This window comes from Chanodichthys erythropterus, chromosome 8 (assembly GCF_024489055.1).
Source record: "Chanodichthys erythropterus isolate Z2021 chromosome 8, ASM2448905v1, whole genome shotgun sequence".
NCBI lineage: Eukaryota > Metazoa > Chordata > Actinopteri > Cypriniformes > Xenocyprididae > Chanodichthys > Chanodichthys erythropterus.
In genome coordinates this window covers 20,144,664-20,165,364 of record NC_090228.1, presented here as the reverse complement: position 1 = coordinate 20,165,364, position 20,701 = coordinate 20,144,664, and the positions used below count along the sequence as shown (strand labels likewise).

Here is a 20,701-nt window from a genome sequence, read left to right as displayed (position 1 = left end):
GCAATAGATTTTTTTTTTTGGTTACACTATATATACATATGTATATATCTGTGTGTGACCCTGGACCACAAAACCAGCCAAAAGTCGCATGGGTATATTTGTAGCAGTAGCCAACAATATATTGTATTACAATTATCGATTTTTCATTTAAGCCAAAGATCATTAGGATATTAAGTAAATATCATGTTCCATGTTTTGTAAATATATCAAAAATGTATTTTTGATAGTGGATATGCATTGCTAAGGAGTTTTTGAGCATTTTAACAACTTTAAAGGTGATTTTTGCACCTGCAGACTCCAGATGTGTGTGGTCCAGGGTCTTTCTCTCTCTCTCTCTCACTCACACACACACACACACTTACACTTATTAAGGAAAAATGTTATTTTACACATTTTCATTGTGCCTCTAAAGTTTTTAATTGGTCTCGCAGCACATTTTTCAATGTGCTTCTCTGGGATAATAAGCCCTGTTTAATATTGTATCTATAATTTAAAAATATATACATAAGTATGCATGCTTTGTTTTTGTATATGCATTGGCATGTTTTTGTCTTAGTAAGATTGTTGCTATACCCTCTTGGAAAGGTGTGTTATCACAGCGATGAGCTGAAGTGTGCTATGGTCTGTTTCAGCTGTCACAGATAACAGTACTCGCACACGCCGTCACCCACTGTTAGACATAGACTAACACTCCGGGGCAGGCAGTTTAACCCACCACTCTACTGGTCTGAACTTGTGCTTCATAATCACAGGTCTCACTGTGTCACAATGTGAATGACGGTGCACTTTAACCTCAGAGTCTCGTTCGGATATAGTTTCCTAGAAAATGGGTTGTCCTTGGGACAAACAGAGGCAGTCATTTCTCAGAAAGAGTACAGAGACATCCACACCAGACCGATACTATCTGTAGTCTCAGTGCTTGCATGTTGACTATATGAGCTCCTCGGGCATCAGGTTCTGTGAGTAGTTTCTGGTGTAGCTGCTCCTGTAAGATGTGAATAGCAGTGCAAACTCTCCCCAAACCACATCAAAGTGCCCCTGGCGTCATGTGACGTACAGAAGAAACCACAATGATGTACCATGAACGATCTGTTCAGTGACCTTTTCCTACTATGGAGCAATTCATTTCCTGCTGAATATTTTGTCATAGACCTGTTATGACACATACTGATGCAGTTTGTGTGGATTCATAATTGAAGACATTACATTTGAATGAACAAATATAGAGTTTGTCCATTTCAATTCACCACAACAGTTACAATTGATCATTTCGACTTCTGTGCCCTAACCGAGCATGACGTTATGAAGCGATGATAAAAGCCATCTCTTCAATGTCAATGTTCAATGTTATGATGTTTGCCATAAGTAGGAGCAACCATGGTAAGAGATAGGGGTGTGACAGAACGCTATAGCGCCTCAGTTCAAAGTGGCACATAAACCGATCATCTCTTCTATTGCATGAAATAATCTTCAAATGAACATCAGAATCAGAAAGTATATTGTTTCAACCACGGAAAGTCGTCAATACACCATTTTTCAAGTCCACCAATGTTAAAGGATTAGTCCGCTTTTGAATAAAATTTCCCTGATCATTTACTCACCCCCATGTCATCCAAGATGTTCATGTCTTTCTTTCTTCTGTCGAACAGAAATTACGTTTTTTGATGAAAACATTCCAGGATTATTCTCCTTATAGTGGACTTCAATGGCCTCCAGACGATTGAAGGTCAAAATGACAGTTTCAGTGCAGCTTCAAAGGGCTTTAAACTATACCAGACAAGGAATAAGAGTCTTACCTAGAGAAACAATCGGTCATTTTCGAAAAAAATATAACTGTATATGCTTTATAAATACAAATTGTCTCCTTGCACGTGCTTCCGCTTTCCGTATTCTTAAAAAATCTTACACCGTATGTCCTAAGCCTTCCCTATTCAACTTACGGAAAAAAACTAAACTGGCGCCGCGTTCGTTCCGTAAGTAGAATAGGGAAAGCATAGGACATACAGTATAAGCATTTTGGAGAATACGGAAAGCAGAAGTATGTCCAAGGCGATCATTTGTGTTTATCAAGCATACAGTTGTATTTTTTTCGAAAATGACCGATTGTTTCTCTAGATAAGACTCTTATTCCTTGTCTGGTATCATTTAAAGCCCTTTGAAGCTGCACTGAAACTGTCATTTTGACCTTCAACCATTTGGACACCATTGAAGTCCAATATAATGAAAATAATCCTGGAATGTTTTCATCAAAAACCTTCATTTCTTTTCTTCTGGAGAAAGAAAGAAATGAACATCTTGGCATCAAGGCACGTCCAAATCCACTGTTAGCTTCACTTCCTGTTTCCCAAGATACCTTCCTCTGATTGATTTTTGAAGGCAGCATAGGTGTATCCTTTGCTGGCTTTAATATCCCACAATCCTGTGTAAATGTATGTTTCCACTTTTTTTTCCACTTCCACGAGGCAACATGTCAGCTGCCTTGGTTTTCGGATGCAGCCTGTTATACAAAGTGGGATTGTCTGCTTGACATTCCCATTTTGCAGCAATAAAATTTAAATAAGATGAACAGATAAATGTATATTTTTAGATAAAACAGAAGTTGACAAAGCTTTCCTTTGGGCACATAATTTGAAGTTGGAAAAAGGTAATAAATTGCAGTATATCACAGAATATCGCAATACATTTAAATTCGCAATAATATTGTATCGTGACATAAGTGTTTTTTTTTTTCCAGTGTGAACACTTTTTAGTTTAGTTGTCATATTGCTGTTTTACTTTTGACTGTATTTGTGTTTCTCTGTGTGCAGGTTGTGGGGCGTGTGCTACTGCTTCAGTTAATCGATTACCTGACCAGCCGTTACATGACGGATCCGCTGGTGACACATATGTTGAACAGCAGTCGTGTGCACATCCTGCCATCCATGAACCCAGATGGCTTTGAGTCATCTGCCCGTGACTGCATATACGCAGTGGGCCGGTAAGTGAAGGAGATAAATAATAAAATTCGATATGATTATTCCACTTTTCTGCCATAAATACCATGCTTATAGTTAGCGTTACTACAGTAAATCCCTGGTGGATGTTGGTGATTTGTGGTTGAAAAAGCCTTGATCATTGTCGCAGTGTTTCTGCATGAGTATGAAAATATCAGCGCTGTTTCATGTGGCTTTAAACTACTTTAAATCACAGATACCTTTTGTGGTTTGTTTTTTCTGAGAACTTGAATGCTTCGCACTGTGATCAACACCAGTAAGCGACTGAGCTGTCTTTTGGACTAAGATAATTGGTGCGGTTCAAATGAATAGTGCTGTTTCGTTCCGCTTTTGGCGTGTTTTGCCAGTGGATGTTTTTAATACGCAACAGAGATGGCAGCACTTACCATTTAGGCAAATTAGTAGTGGCTCCAGTGCAACCTCTAACAAAATTCGGTGCCACTGGCAGGAAAAACTCACAAAATGTAACCATTAAGTCGCAGTCTTGAGCCCTACATTTAAAACAAAGTGGGCATTTTCATTGTCTGAAGCTCATAGCTGATTGGTCCGTCGTGACATTCAGCTTCAACACTTTTAGTGGCATTGGTCCATAGATAAGGGTATACATTGTTTCAATAAATGATCTAAGTGGACTGAGTTTGCATTGTGGTTAGTATATCGAAAAAAGAAGGGAAAAAATGACCCTTTATCATCCAGTTGAACAATTTATTTTTGTCTCTGAAAAGCTGAATTCATTTTGCTGCAAGGAATTCAGGACAGTTTATTTCCAAGTTGTCAGAGTCTGTAACTGTCTGCCCATGAAATCATGCCTCAGATGAGACGTTTAGAGATACAGCGCATGTTTCCCACAAATCATCCAAAACTTTGCTGATAAGCAGGATACAAAGGCTCAAAACACACGTCTTATCTGGCATGAGGGATCTTACTCACACATACACACGCACAAAGATAAACATCCATTATAGACTGAAATTCAATGTGGCCCACAGGCTTCCAGACAGCGGTACATAGTTTTGCCGGAGGAAAGGGTGTCATAATCCTGAAGCAATGGAAAATAACTTGCTTGGTCTGTTGCCACGACCTGCTGACAAAAATCTACCCAAATGGAAAAATGGTGAAATCTGTTATCAGAAGATATGAAAACCCCTATCTGGATCACTAAGTTTCATTCATCCTGTGGATGTAACAATAAAGCTTTTGATCAGACCTTGCCAGTTGGACAACAAAATGCTTTATAATAACTTTGGTGTCTTCCGTTTTCAACGATACCAATCAAAGACAAATCAGCACCTCACATTGTGCTTCTTTGTTCAGAGAAACTAGATTATGTAGGTTGATCATATCAGTGATAGCTCCCACTGGGTGAACTCTAGAATCGCTCTGTATGATTAGCAATAAAGCAAATGGTCCCACTTTATATTAAGTGGCCTTTACTACTATGTACTTGCATCAAAAAATAAGTACAATGTACTTATTGGGTTCATATTGAATTGAAAAACACTTTTGCTGCTATTGAGATGGATACGGGTAAGGTTAGGGAAAGCTTTGGTGGTATGGGTTGGTTTAAGGGTAAGGTATGGTGTAAGGGATGGGTCAACAGTGTAATTATAAATGTAATTACAGAAAATAATTACATATGTAATTACATGCAGGTGTTTTTAAAATACAAGTACAATGTAAAAACATGTATGTACACAATAAGTGCATTTTATTCAATGATTAATTTAAACATAAGTACATAGTAGTTAAGACCACTTGATATAAAGTGGGACCTAGCAAATTTAATTAGCCAAGCTCAAACATTGAAGACAAATAGAGATGTCATTCACATAAGAGAGGAGTGTAAGATGTCAGCTCTGTTCCAAACTCCAGTGTGCAGCGATATTTTAGATTTTTTTATTATTATTATTAGGTGTGTTGAAACCAAAACTGCAGATTCACTTTCTCATGCATATGCTGGCTCTCTCTAGTATGTTTGGTGCAGCTACAAATGTATGATTTGGCAAGTATTGTAGGTATTGTGTTGTGAGGTAGTTGAGGATACCCAGCACTCCCAACTCAAAACGTTTTAAAAACGTCATAAAAGTTTTTAATGTTGTTCATATGTCTGTCTACTGCTTTTTAGCATGCTTTAAGACAAACCATGTGCAAATTCATAAGTCGACACCATTGCTGCGTATTTTCTCTTTAAAACTGCAGTGATCTAACGACAGTTTCAAAAACGTGGTTTGAGATCGCTGGTGTTTCTGACGCCACCTTGTAACCAATCAAGTCAACGTGCCAGTGGGATTTAGCACATCATTAACTCCGCACAAGAGAGTCTCAAAAGAATGTTATCCCGCAATATTTTTCTGTTGATATGAAAAATTGGTTGGATTTAGCAATATGGCGGGTGGATGATGCATGTGATCATGTAATGATGAACTTTCTCCACTGACGTTCTGATTTGTTCAAAGTGTTTCTAAGGATACTGATTGTTAGAAGGCAGCTGTCTTGAACTGTTGAACGGGAACATGGTTTATGTAACATTAGCAACACATTATTAGTGGTTTGATAATGTAGTCAAGCAAAATGCTAATCATATTACCTTCGAATACTTACGTGTCTAACATTGTAAAGAGCGATACCGATGTGCAGCGTTTACCTCAGTATTTGACCGAGTGGATTTCGTCTGAGCTTGTAGGAGTGAGTGGAGGCGGGGCTAATTATAATATTCATAGATCTGTGTATATTAAATGAGGCAACATTTTAATTAAATTGAGTTACATTCAAGCTTTTTTCACGGTAAAAAACGTTCAAATATGTAATTTTGGTGATCAAAGATGAGTTTTAAGGGTAAAATTATTGACTACAGGGACTTTAAGAACACACTTCTTAAAATATAAATGCAGTTTCTGTATATAAAATGGCTTTGATATTGGCATTGATCTAAAGCCAATGAAATAGTTAATCAAATATTTAAAATGTTTTCATCTATACTGTCAAAAATATAACAACTTTGTACCTTATCTCCTGCTAAAGTTGTAGTAACTATTTGTGCGGTACAAGAGAAGAGTTAGTTTACCCAAAAATTTAAATTCTGTCATTTACTTAACCTTAAATTGTTCCAAACCTGTATGGAACATTTTGTAAAATCTATTTATCTTCAGATTTTCAGCAGACCTCTTGGGTCTGCGGGATGGTCACAGTACACACAGATATCAGTGTTATTAATTTCAGTTATTCATTTTCAAACTGATGTTAGCCACGTAGACTATTTTTGAAGTGACAAAATTGATCTTAACATTATACAAATAGCTGCCTTTATATAAGGTAGACACTGAAGAAACTCCCTAGGTTTTGAAACGGAGGCTGTGCGAGACAAGTTCAACCATATGTCTAGCTCAGTACGTCCCAAAACTTTGGAGACGCACCAGACCTCCTCTAATACCGTAGAAGCCACATCCTTGAATACAAACCATCCTGCTCCTGCAGTCTGAGACCACATAAGCGCTCCTGCTCAGATGGGGCGCAATTGGAAACAGATCTGATCTGGATTTGATGATATGGTGGGTAAACTCAGAGAGAAAGAGATGGAGCAAGAGCGAAAGCGAGAGTGCACGCTACAACAGCAACCATGCAGCTGTGCACATTGACGACGATGACGATGATTGTATTTTTATGCAGTGCGGTTCGCTCTTATTGCCGTGGCTTTTGCTATGAGCTTCCTGTGAGGTTTGGCACCAGTCTCAACCAACTGAAACAAACACAACCCTTTCAGCCGCTGCCACCGTGTCTTATTTCAATCCAACCGACCATGCTTAACCTGTGACATTTTGCATTACAAGGAAGAGTAATGGGATTCACAAGCAAATGCATCACTCTGATTCCAGTTCTGATTGAATAAGTTACTGTGCCTGTGTATTGTATCCCGATATTCAAGCAGATGGAGCTGGATGAAATATTCTGAATGATATGAATCCACAATCTGACTTAAGATGCAGCCTGGAATCAAAATTGCACAATGTTCGTTAATTTGGCCAGAGAAGAACTGGCCCTCCGATTCAGCCTGGTTTCTCCCAAAGATTTTTTTTTTCTTCGATGGAGTTTGGGTTCCTTGCCACTGTCTTCTTCGGATTATTTAGTTGGGGACACTTAATTTCCGGCAGTATTATTGATTTGACTGCACTGGCATTGTTGGAGGAGAGCTGAACTGAGCTGGATAGCATCACTGTTTTCTCCAGAGCTGCTTTACAGCTGAATTGAATTAATTTCATGATTGATTAACTCTTCGCTGAACTGAATCAACACTGATCTGACTTGAGCTGAATAATGACAGTATTGTCTTTTTTAGAGCGGCTTTACAGAATTGAAGGCTGTTTGTACCATCGATCATTATTTTCCCGTTTATCAACCAGACATAACCAGACTTAACAATTACATAAATTACGTGCAATAGTAACTGAGGAGTTAACAAGTTGTTGCATTGTAGTAACCTAGATATTTATACTGTACATACATTTAAATCAATCTCCTTATATAAGATGTTGTGCCTTATGTAAGACATTTTCCTACCACTTCATGTATTTCTCGTAAACCCATAACTTAGATTTGTGTATGTGGCAAGTCTGCTAAGAAAAATATATAAACCACGGAAAACGTTTATACATTTCACAGGAAACAATGACTCAACACTTGTAAGTTAAGACTTAAACATACACAAGCTGATCGTTGAAAATTTGAAAATTGAGTTTAAGGCCTGAATGGTACTATATGCAAGTACATGAAAACTTGAGTTTGTGTATAATCTAGGTCATGACACAATGTAAATATCAGTGTTGAAAGACATTAGCGAAGCTGTATTTTCATTAGTGAAAATAGCAATGTCACATGATCCTTCAATAATAATTGATTTAGTACTCAAATAGCATTTCTTATTCAAATTTAAATGGCTTGAGTTAAAGACACTCCCATCTGCTCCAATCCCCTTTTAAGTTAAGAAACTAGTCGATTAAATCTAATCATCCTTGGGATCTAATACAGTATAGTACTTGTTGTTAAATAAAAAGTATGGATCTCCAATACTTAATACAAAGTAGACAGACCTGTAAGTATTGTTCTATAATGCAGAGCAGAATGTAACACCGGTACCGGGGCCAAAGAATGACACAATCACAAGAAGTGCTGTTCACTCAAAGTCAGAGTTTATTGAGCTTGCTGTAACGAATATAGCAAAAGTGTAGGACGTTAAGCCAACAAAGGAAAGCTAAATTCATCTATGGCTCTAATAAGAAATAACAAGATACTCCTTAAAGGTGTAACGTGACTACAACAGATTAAAAACAGGAAGAGAAGAACTTAAAAACAGTTAAGAGATCAAGGAGAAACAAAGCAAAACATATTCTTCCTAACACTTGTATAATCTCAGTTATAAGTTTGTGAGGAAATGTGATATTAGTCCTTTTCAGATAGGAATTACAGACTATAATATCATGTGGCCACCCATAAGATTCAGAGGAAATGTCATTCTCAAAGGACTAATTGACAGGAAATGGATGTTCTGATAAATTCATTTGGGAAACGGTCTGTTTTCAAAACACCATGTACTGTGACTATATTTGGAAGCCAGTGAAATCTGCTCTGTTGCCATTTTTATTTCCGATTTTAAGAAAAGACAACTCTTGAGGTTTTAGACGTTTAAGGCGACTTGACTCAATCAAACGGTCCGCAGATGTTTTGGCCTGGCATTCGTAGTTTTCTCTGCGGAACGATCAACACGCACATGACTGGTCAGTTTGTCATTGAAGCAAATATATGTCATCTGAGGTTTCATTCAAAGTACTATAATTTAATGCCGAAAGCACAGCTGGACTGCAGGAATTTTCCCTTAGGCTGTGTTTGAGAGTCTGCAGTGGAAAGTGGCCACTACATCTTGATTCCATATATCCATCTTGTATAGTTCTCACACACCATAAACATAGAGGGTATTTTCCTTGTAAGGGCAACGTGCAATAATTCCTGCCTCATTTTAACGTACAGAGCTAATTATAAGTAAGCCATTCCCAGGTCGACTTCCTGAGTAATGCAAACACTGTGGCTCTTTCAAAACATTTGCTTGAGCGGTTCGACATATCAACCTCTGATTCTGAACAATGGCAATTAGGGGTGGGGTGGAAGGAGGATTTGGGAAATCAGGCTGTTTTGAATCAAATACAAGATTACTAATCAGTGAATCCCGCGTGCTATGTCCTGCAATCTATTTTAAATTCTAGAACGTAAACCTGTGTGTATTGTTCTGAATGCACACATTGAAAATAAGAACAGTCCCCAGTACCCATTCTGCTAAACATCTACTTTTGTGTTCCTTTGATAGTTTGGAACAACATGAGAGTGAATAAACAATGACAACATTTTTGGTAAATTATTCCTTTAAGGATCAGTGAAACACACCAGAAATATTTCCATTCTACACAGATCACTCCACAGCCACAAAGCACAACATAAACACTATTTAATGCTCTTCACTCAGAGATTAATGGCTCTCACACATCCTGACGCCCTGTGAAAACCCTGATACTCCTCCAAATTAAACTGACAGACCTAGAGTGCAGGCTGACAAAGCTTTTATGGCTGTGTGCATGCATAGGGATCTAACTGTTGGGCAATGTGTGTGTGTAAAATTATAAGTCATCTTGAAAACACCATGACACAAGCTGTCATTACATATAAACAGTGTTTTAAATGAAAGTAAACCACACTGCACGCTGATCCTTCTCTGATTTATAGAGTGATAAGGGAGGTATCACAGATCAGCTACCCTACCAAAATCATATCCTGAGCTTATATAAGAGAAATGGCAAACATTGGTCTGATCACAAATGCAAAAAGCATCAGACAAGATGAAGGCCTTCAACGATCTGTTCTGCCCCATCAAACTAACAGCTCAGCACTAATGGAAACCTCAAGAGCTCTTTTAGACAAATAGTTTATAGAGCTGAAAGCGGTTAATCAACCATTTTCATGACAAAATGTGGTTTGCGCCACATAGATCAGTGTAAGTGTCTGGCGTGATTAAGATTCTGGGGTTTTAAGAGAGAAATCAGGTGTCTGGATGAGGCCGGCAATCAGCGAAAGAAAACAGCCCAAGTCCAAACCGAGCCAGAGACACAAGAGAATCTGAGTGGATTTATGAGGTGCTTAATCAGTTTTCAAAAAGCTTTCAAACAAGTTGAAGAGCTCCAATATTTGTGAGAGAACCTGGCATAAACAAGCTCATCTCTGCCATTAAACTGCAACAGCAATCGAGGTTGAGAGTGCAGGCCAACTTTTAGAGACTTTTTTTTAAAAATTATTATTATTGTTGTATTGTGAACGCAGGAAAAAACAGCTCTGTGTTCAAACGCCAGCAAAACGTGGCACACACACATCCTGTTTATTGCGTCTGGGTTGATTTCATAGGCATTCAACGTTGACCACCCAGGAAGGCTTGATCACTGAACCTCTTAACCTCTGTACAAAACCCAACCAAAACAATTAAACCTGTTTGTTTGTTTTTCCCCATTGTCATTGGCTTTCCTGCTTTCACAATGTGTAACATGCAATTTGAGTCATTCTCTTTATATATGTATACCTATACATACATACACACACACACACACATATACACACACACACACACACACACACACACACACACACACACACACACACACATATACACACACACACACACACACACACACACACACACACACACACACACACACACACACACACACACACACACACACACACACACACACACACACACACACACACACACACACACACACACACAGTTCAGCTCAAAAGTTTACATACCCCTTGCAGAATCATAAGGATCATGAAAATTGCATGTTATTTTTTTATTTTTTTTTTATTAAGTACTGCCCTGAATAAAGTATTTCACATAACAGATATTTACATAAAGATAAAAAAAATAGCTGAATTTATAAAAATGACCCAGTTCAAAAGTTTATATACCCTTGATTCTTAATAATTTATGTTTGGTTGCCTAGATGATTTACAACTGGTTGTTTGTTTTGTGAAGATTGTTCACTTGTTTGTTTTCCAAGTCCTGCAAATTCTTTGATTTTCCAGCATCTTTTGCATATTTGAACCCTTTCCAGCAGTGACCATGAGATCCATCTTTTCTCACTGAGGACAACTGAGGGACTCAAACACAACTATTACAAACATTCATTGATGACAACCCCTATTTTTATAGTTGTATGTAATAATTTGGTATATGTGCCGGCATCCAGACATGCTGCTTTAGCTCTGCTGCATTTGTTGACTGAGTGTGGCTGTTTTAAAGGACTTCAAAGCATTGCAACTGTAAGCAGATAGGAATCCCTGAGGGAAGCACTTCTGTATGGCTTAGAGCCGGCGCTCCGTGTTCGGGATTAAGAAGGATCGCTCCACCCGATGGTGTCACGGCAAACACAGTAATCCACCCGCACAAATTTAGACCTGCCAGTGCAAACTAATGTGAAGAGCTGTCACTGGCCTGTTAGTTTGCTAGTTAGCCATTTGATGTTCTTCATCCTTGAAGATTTTGGTGTCAGCACAGATGCAGGCTGCATATGACACAGTCAGGTCTGCTATTCAATATGTCCACAAAAGAATCAGGGTATTTGTTGTGAATGTGTAAAAGATACATGTAACAGGGTAGTTGATAGTTGAGTCGATGTTGCTAAAAAATGTTTTAGGGAGGTATTTATCATTGAATGATGAACAGATGAAAGCTTAATTCCAAAAAACAAGGAATAGGAAAGTGCTAGTGAAAAGTGAAATTATGACTTTTTGTGTACTAATCATTAGTAGACTTGTTCCAAACTTTTGTAATATTTTACTGTACGCTAAAAGAAAAACCCTTTTTGACAGTAATGCAATTGACAATTGTTCAACAATTTATTAAAGGTTTTTGCTAATTTGATAAGGCCTCTAATCAATGTGATCGTAGTCCACTTAGATGTCTTTGGTACATATTACCATTTAAATAATGACTGGTTTCCTCCCAAATCAGCAGTGAAAATGTCAAAACATATTAAATATCCTTCTATTGAGCAGTTTAGCTCATTTGAAATGGCTTATGTTTTTGCTGAGCATTTGGAGGAGGTCTCTGATCTAAGCTGTAGTTTTGCATCCTTTATTTTCAATGACACATTTCACTTGAATGACAGAAAAGCACATTTATACGCCATAGTTTCCTTGAGTAACTAGTTCTCCCTCCCCCCAGGTATAATAAGAACGGTGTGGACTTGAATCGAAATTTCCCAGATGCATTTGAAAGTAACGAGGAGGAAAGGGAGAAAGAAGTCAGGGCAGTGATGGACTGGCTGAAGACCGAGACTTTCGTCCTGTCGGCCAATCTCCACGGAGGTGCGGTGGTGGCCAGCTACCCCTACGACAACAGCAACAAAGGTCAGTTGCTTAATTAACCCTTTTCAGTGGCTTCCCCCAGTTTTTAATGGATAAGGAATTATGTTAATTGACAAATACATAGTCCATTCTTAAAAGCTACAGGAAACTAATAGGTAATGCAATGGTAATATGCAATTTCAGAGCAGAGTGGTGCTATTTGTTTTATTTTTGAAATTATTTTTAAAAATGAATCACATAATCATTGTCTGTGGTAACGTGACTTTATAGACCGCTATACAGTTTTTAAAAATAATTAAGGTTTACACCTTACGTACATTACTCCTACATTACTTAGTTACTTTTTATGAAAAGTAATGTTACATTACTTTTGCGTTACTTTTTGGGCTTGATTGTTTTTTTTTTTGTTTTTTATAACAAATAAAGTTATATTTTTGGCAAATGTTAAGGCCCTTTCACACCAAAAGTGAAATGAATAAGATTCAGGCCGAAGAAAATGCATATTTACACCTGTACAGTAGAGGGCGCAGCTCGAACAAATCTTTCAGCTGTGCTATCATTTTGGATTAAAGAAGGATGCAGGAGAAGGAAGTTCAACACTCTTATTTCTAAATCTAAACTAAACTGATTTTTGCTTTTTGGCATGGTTGAATTAGATCATTGAAGGTCAGCAGCAAAGACAGGTTAATAAAGTGAGATTAAATACATAAAGTATATTTGTGTAATTTAATATAGAGGTTTGCTTAAAATTCTGAGATTGCATTTCACTGTTTTATTCATTTTGAGGTATACTGAATGTTTTCGTGCAAGTGAGATGAGTAAATGCGTGTTGACATTAGTCTAGAAGTACAATACCCATCATGTTTTCACAGCGCACACAACACCTGTGCACTTTATTTCTCTCAACATGAGGGCAGGAGAGATGTCAAAAAAGTGAAAAAATAACTTATTTGAGAAAGTAGTTAGATATTTTGTTGTAAATTGAAAAATGTGTTATTTTACTAGTTACTTGAATAGAACGCAGTGTCAGATTACATTAAATCAAGTTATTGTAATGCATTACCCCCAACATTGGCCATTCAATGTCATTCAGGAAGCGAGCTGCAAGGAGGCAAGAGCATCTCCCCCGACGACGACGTGTTTTTCCACTTGGCGAGAACCTACTCTTTCAGCCACACCGAAATGCACAATGGAGGCAGCTGTACCGACTTAACAGAATTTGTCGATGGCATCACTAACGGATACCACTGGTATCCTCTATCAGGTAAAAGTGTTCAAAGCAGCATTTTAGTAATTGTTCATGACATTGTGTCAGCAAATAACATGGATGATATACAACCCAAATTCTAGAAAAAGTTGGGAGGTTTTTTTAAATTTGAATAAAATGAAAACTAAAAGACTTAAATGATTTGATTTATTCACAATAGAACATAGATAACATAAGTGTTTTAACAGAGAAATTTTACACTTGTATCCACTAAATGAGCTCATTTCAAATTTGATGCCTGCTACATGTCTCAGAAAAGTTGGCACGGGGGCAACAAATGGCTGAAAAAGCAAGACATTTTGAAAAGATTCAGCTGGGAGAACATCTAGCAACTAATTAAGTTAATTGATAACAGGTCTGTAACATGATTAGATATAAAAGGTATGTCTTAGAGAGGCAGAGTCTCACAGAAGTAAAGATGGGCTCTCCAATCTGTGAAAGAGTGTGGAAAAAGATTGTGGAAAACAATGTTCCTCAGGGTCAAGACTGAAGACCTTTATTGGATGCCTTCGGGCACTCGGACGACACTGCATCACTCATCCGCATGATTGTGTCAATAACATTACTAAATGGGTCCAGGAATACTTCCAGAAACCACTGTCGGTAACACAATCTGCCGTGCCATCTGCAGATGCCAACTAAAGCTCTATCATGGAAAAAGGAAGCCATATGTGAACATGGTCCAGAAGCACTGTCTTGCCAAGACTCATTTAAAATGGACTGTTTTAAAGTGGAAACGTGTTTTATGATAAGTAGACTCCAAAGCTGACAATCTTGTTGGAAATCACAGATGCCGTGACCAAAGGGCTAAGGAGGAGGGAGACCTTCCAGTGTGTTATCAGCGTCCAGTTCAAAAGCCAGCATCTCTGATGGTATGGGGTTGCATAAGTGCTAGTGATGTGGGATTGTGCGTTCCAAATACAGTATTCGGGCACACTCCTAATATACGGTATACCATATACCGTATAGCATACGGTATGGGCAGCTTGCATGGTTTGGAAGGCACTATGAATGTTGAAAGGTATATAAAGGTTTCCAGATGACATTTATTTCAGGGAAGGCCTACAACAGCTTGGCTTTGTCATAGAAGAGTCCAGGTGCTGAATTGGCCTGCCTGCAGTCTAGATCTTTCACCTATAGAGAATATTTGCCGCATCATTAAACGAAAAATACGTCAAAGACGACCACAAACTCTTCAGCAGCTGGAAACCTCTATCAGGCAAGAATGGGACCAAATTCCAACTCCAGAAACTCATTACCTCGATGCCCAGACGTCTTCACACTGTTTTGAAAAGAAGAGGAGATGCTACATGTGCATAAAATTGTAAATTGTAAATTTAATGTTCAATTGTGAATAATATATTGGCTCATGTGATTTGAAAGTCTTTTAGTTTTCATTTTATTCAAATTTTAAAAACGTCCCACCTTTTCAGGAATTCAGGTTGCATATTTGATAATTTTATTTTACACATTTTTATAAAAATAAAATGGACAGTTTGTACTCGTATCAGAACATATCAGTTATCTCAAAATGGCAAAATAATTGCTGTAGCTCAGTGCTTCTTAAACCTGTTCCACTACTGCACATTTTGGATGTCTGATTCAACTCATCAGCTCATTAGTAGACTTGAATTGGGAGGGAGACGTACAAAATGTGCAGTGGTGTACTTGTATAACAATTTAGTGTAACAATTAATGTGCAATGCAATCCATTTGATCACATGGCATTTAGCAGTTTATGTGGCACAAACGCTGGAAGTAATAGGTGAATGAATATCCTGCTGTTTACTAGTTGAATGTGTCGTTCTTTTAGGGGGAATGCAAGACTACAACTATGTGTGGGCACAGTGTTTAGAGCTCACACTGGAAATCTCTTGCTGCAAGTTTCCTCCAGAGAAACAGCTTCCTGGCCTATGGGAGGCCAACAGACCTGCACTACTGGCTTACATGCAGCAAGTACACCTAGGTAAGTACAGCATAGACACATTTGCCCACATAAAGGTGCTTAATGCAGGGTTTTCCAAAATCAATAGACTCACATAGGCACATATACTGAAATATTGCATCAATCATTACCTCTCCATCATTACTTATCCACTAGAAGTGGGTGGCAATGGCAGTTTATTTATATAGCACAATTAAATACAACCTACATTGTCCAAAGTGCTTTACAAAAACACAGAAAAACACAAAAAATACCATAAAATAGACTAATGCTTCAGCATTATAATATAACAATAAAAGGGAGCTTCAAAATGTATTATATGCTTTATATGTTTTTACCTTTTAAAAACGGATAAAGATGAAGCCAGTCTAATCGAAATGGGGAAATCATTCCAGAGTCTAGGGCCATGTGGTGGTGTTTGTCTTTAGACACACGGCCATGTGCCTCTAATTTCTTATTTTCTTGTTTCACTGTGCTCGGGACGTTTCTGGCCAGTGGGTGTGTCGCTCCTAGACAATAATGATGCAGCTGACTTCATCGTCTGTGTCTGAAGCTCCGCTAAGTTGTCCTGTATCGACACAAAATACAATTTGCTAATGTTGCTATTGTAAATCTGTAATTTAACAGATTACTAGGCATTGCAATTATGTTTTATCATTAACACACAACCGTTTATTAGCAAGCTAGACTGGCTAAACGTAATAGCCAGTCGTGTAATTAATAGTATTGTGTATATGAAAAAAACCGTTACACTGTTTATGCATGATAAACACAATATTTGATAGGAAAAAAATCTAAATAGCTCATCTTCCAGCTAGTGTTGTCAAAGTACCAACCGCGATACTAAGTCGGTACTAAAATTTTAAAAATGTGACGCTTTGAGCGCTGTTGAGTGGATTTGTTAACACCTCCGATTGGCCATAGTGTTCAAGCGGTCATCAGATGTGTCTGTGATGGGCAACAATGATCAACGCTTCAAAAACATGCAAGTAGACATCAATGACGCTCTCCGAGCACTTGCACAGATACACACTCCCGTTCCCGCCAGTGCCCAAGGAAGTCGACCGGAAGTTGAAGTCGGCCGGGTGCCGCCATCTTGTAGCAGAACTTCACTTGCGTTAGCATCCCCATTGACTCCCATTCATTTTGGCGTCACTTTGACAGTGAATAACTTTACATCTGAGGCGTTTAAAGACTCCATTTGTCCATTATTTATTTCCAAAGATACACGACAATGTATAAAGGGCTCCATTATCTTCTATGTTACATTATGGCCCCGTAGAAACAGTTTTTATAAAAATAAGCTAACGATTGCGTCATAAACACTCGACTCTCTGTCGCACAGTAGCGAAATTACCGTACAGACAGGAGGAGAAGCTCGCAGGCAATCGGGGAGATTATCTTAATATGGCGTACTGGCGTTACATTTTAAAATACTATACAAAATAATTAATCAGAATACTTACTCCTGCTCACTCACGCCAAAGAACTCCCCGCTCAAGCTCGCCGTCTCTGCAAGATTAACGATGGCAGTTTGCACGCACAGCTACTAGAAGATTTACATCTGTCAGACAGGTTGCGGACGTCATCAAGCTTAGTGTGAGTCTGCGCGTCAGAAAAGGAAGTGCTAAAAATCGCTAAAAATGGGCTTCACTTGACTCAATTGAGTTCCAATGGGGTCGCTGTGTCCATTTCTTTTACTGTCTATGGTTCCCGCTTTCAAATTCAAACACTTGTGTGCTTTCAGACGCTCCCAGCATTGTAGCCAATCAGACATATCTGATGAGTGCGTCAACACAAAGGCCAATCAGAGGTGTTTACAAATCCACTCAACAGCGCTCATACTTTTAAAATTCCAGTACCGACTTGGTATCATGGCGACTGATGCTCTTCTGCTTAATGTTGTTTACAACTGAAAATTAATGTTTTATACCGAGCTGATATTTAGGCAATACAAAGCTATGCATGATAAACACTAATGTTGCTATTGTCTATCTGTAATTTGACAGATTACTAGGCATTGCATGTACGTTTTTTTTGATAAAACAATTGTTTTATCGCAAAAACACAATTGCAAGAAAGACTGGCTAAATGCAATAGCCAGTCGTGTAATTAATAGTGTAACTGAAATATGTGAGCAGTCATTATTAAATCACAATAGAACAAACAACGCAGCTTTGTGTTGATCAGCACTGTGAATTTGAACAATCAAAATCTATGCCCTCGTGTGAAACTCCCAACTGCATGGATTCTTGTTGAAAGAAGTGGATTTCTCTGAGTAACAGTAGATGTGACAGCACCTTTAGCCCTTTTATTAAGTCGAGAAGGTAGGTGATTTCTGGTTTTAGCAGTGAAACGTCCCACCCAGACGCAAGTGGCCACTAAATAAACAAACAAGCTAAGCAAGCATTTAAAAAGCAAAAAAAAAGCTGTTTTGCCAACCAATATAATTGCAGCCAACAAATGAGCTAAATTTCATGTGGTATCATTACCGCTATATATACAGTTACTTATCTTAACCTTTAGTGATGTGATAGTCCCACAGCTGAGTCACATAGACAAAGCCACCATCCACACCCATCATTGACACAACTGTCCCTGTAACCCAACCACAAGCAAAACATCCTGACATACGCAACCACACCTCTTTAACAACTTTGTGAAAGAGATGGCTAAGCAATGACAGAGCCCTTAGAGTTCTGTAATACCTCACTATAATATTTACTGCTATTTGTCTTTTGTTTTGCATAGGGGTGAAAGGAGTAGTGATGGATTCATATGGGAAGCCTGTGCAAAACGCTGTAGTCGAGGTGGCGGGAAGAAAAAACCTGTGTCCGTTCAGGACCGATCGCAACGGGGAGTACTACAGACTGCTGCTGCCCGGCAACTACACCATCACGGTAAGATGGCGACCCCGTGTGGTGAATTTCGAATCTAATTTTGCTAAAAGCTTTACAGACGAGTCAGAGCGTTCTTGCACAATAGTATCATTACAAAAGACAAGAGTGAGAAGCAATCACATTTTAAAGTGCTATTTGAGTTGAGAATTCCCTGAGCTGGTCTTAAGTCGAGTTCCTCCGGTAGTTACAAGACACCTTAAGAATGCAGCGCCTTGGGTTTGTTAGCCAGGGATTTATTGAGCAAATGGAGCACAGTATAAACCAAATTTAAAAAAAAAAAATCATTGTGGAGAAATTAATTGCACTGAACTATAAAGTTGGGGCTAAATGGTCAGGTAACACTTTTACAATAAGGTTCATTAGTTAAACATAATATATTAACTAACACGAACTAATCATGAGCAATACATTTGTTTTTGTATTTACTAATCGTATTTACTAATCTTCATTAACGTTAGTTAATACATACAGTTGTTCATTGTTCATGTTAGTTCACTGTGCATTAACTAATGTTAGCACTATAAGAATAATGTTTTAGTAAATGTTGAAATTAACTAATGCAGTTAACTAATGAACCTTATTGTATAGTGTTACCAATGTTCACAGCTCAAGGTCAAAAAGTTAATTCACTCAGACAAGGGTGAGATTTCAATCAGCAGTTTTATAACAAATGCCTCTAGGTTATATTTATATATATATATATATATATATATATATATATATATATATATATATATATATATATATATATATATATATATATATATATATATATATACACATATGGCATAGTTGAAGGATCAGTTATTTATTACCAGGATAAACTGTTGTGTTTTTTGTTTAGAGTAGTTCCTGTTCTAATAAAATTTTTCTTTTAGGGATTGGAGTGACACCAAATCAACAGTGAGTCCATACCTTTAAAGAAATATGAGCTTAAATATGAATTTATTGCATTTCTGCCGATATTCTATGATATCTGGTAGTTTGAGTTTCTTGATGGAAAATCAAGAGGCACAAATATTGATTTTACAGTCAAACAAAACACTGTATGCATACATACACATACACTTTGTACTAGTGGGTGCAAGACACTATATTTTGCTATCCTCACTAAAGTAATCTGTATGCAGAATTTTTAGGTATAATATGTCACAGTGGACTACCAGTAAAATTGATAGCAGTTTGGGACCAGAAATTATTAAGACACTTTGACACTGACCATGTTTTGCTTGTTATCTGACAGTTTAACTCTGAGATCTTGTCATATTTTATTCCTATTTTTTTTATAGTAAATAAACTGTATTAATGAATGAAATGTTCAAGGTGTCTGAATAAATTTTGGTTTGTACAACAGATCAATAAATTGTGGTATATTTTAGACATAATATTGTCAGTCAGAGCAGCGCAAACCGATCAGTGTATGACATCAACGTACAGATTAGAGAGCAGATGGCTTTGTATGCTTTCAAATTGGTGTGTGACAAAGTACAGCAAGAGCAATCAGTCTGTGCAGTGCTGCTTCAAGTCGAACACACCTGATGCTTTGTTTCTGAATGAATGAGTATTTTGACGACTCAATCGGGGGAACCAATGATTCAATAGCCCATTCATCAAGAGGCATTTACTGAATGAATCAGCTGGTAGAACAAATTGAGTTACTCAGTCATTTACTGCCACCTCCTGGCAGTTTTTCTTATTGAAAAACTTATTTTTGGTGATGGTATCATTTTTATTCACCATCATGTCTCAAGCTGTATGACTATTTTGCATAAGACATTTTGAAGAACGTTCATAAAGTGTTTGTTGATTCAAATAAAATATTTATAAAGCAATATTTCTGTAATGTCCATTTAATGCTTTTCTCATTTAACACACACAATGACTATCCAAATTTCTCAGCTGAAACTGATGTGCGATTAATCGCTTCACAACCCTAATCTATTACAAGTACACGAATATATTAGAATACATTCAAAGTCTACGAATAAATTAGAATATATACGAATACACTAGAATATATATGAATATATTCGAATACATTAAAAATCTACGAATAAATTAGAATATATACGAATATATTCGAATACATTAAAAGTCTACGAATAAATTAGAATATATACGAATACATTAGAATATATATGAATATATTCGAATACATTAAAAGTCTACGAATAAATTAGAATATATACGAATA

General features: G+C 37.5%; 1 protein-coding gene across 4 annotated transcripts in view; it reads left to right on the top strand.

Annotated features, from left to right (window-relative positions):
• The window catches only part of cpm (carboxypeptidase M), a 51,722-nt gene that overhangs the window by 27,883 nt on the left and 3,138 nt on the right, over positions 1–20,701 (top strand). For 2 of the 4 annotated variants that reach the window (XM_067392250.1, XM_067392251.1), the window contains exons 4-8: positions 2,808–2,977; positions 12,253–12,437; positions 13,489–13,659; positions 15,476–15,628; positions 18,359–18,507. In XM_067392250.1, coding sequence (XP_067248351.1) covers positions 2,808–2,977; positions 12,253–12,437; positions 13,489–13,659; positions 15,476–15,628; positions 18,359–18,507 — 828 coding nt within the window. Of the gene's footprint in view, positions 1–2,807; positions 2,978–12,252; positions 12,438–13,488; positions 13,660–15,475; positions 15,629–18,358; positions 18,508–19,385; positions 20,616–20,701 lie in introns of those variants that run through there. The other 2 variants (XM_067392253.1, XM_067392252.1) reach the window with 2 other exon arrangements.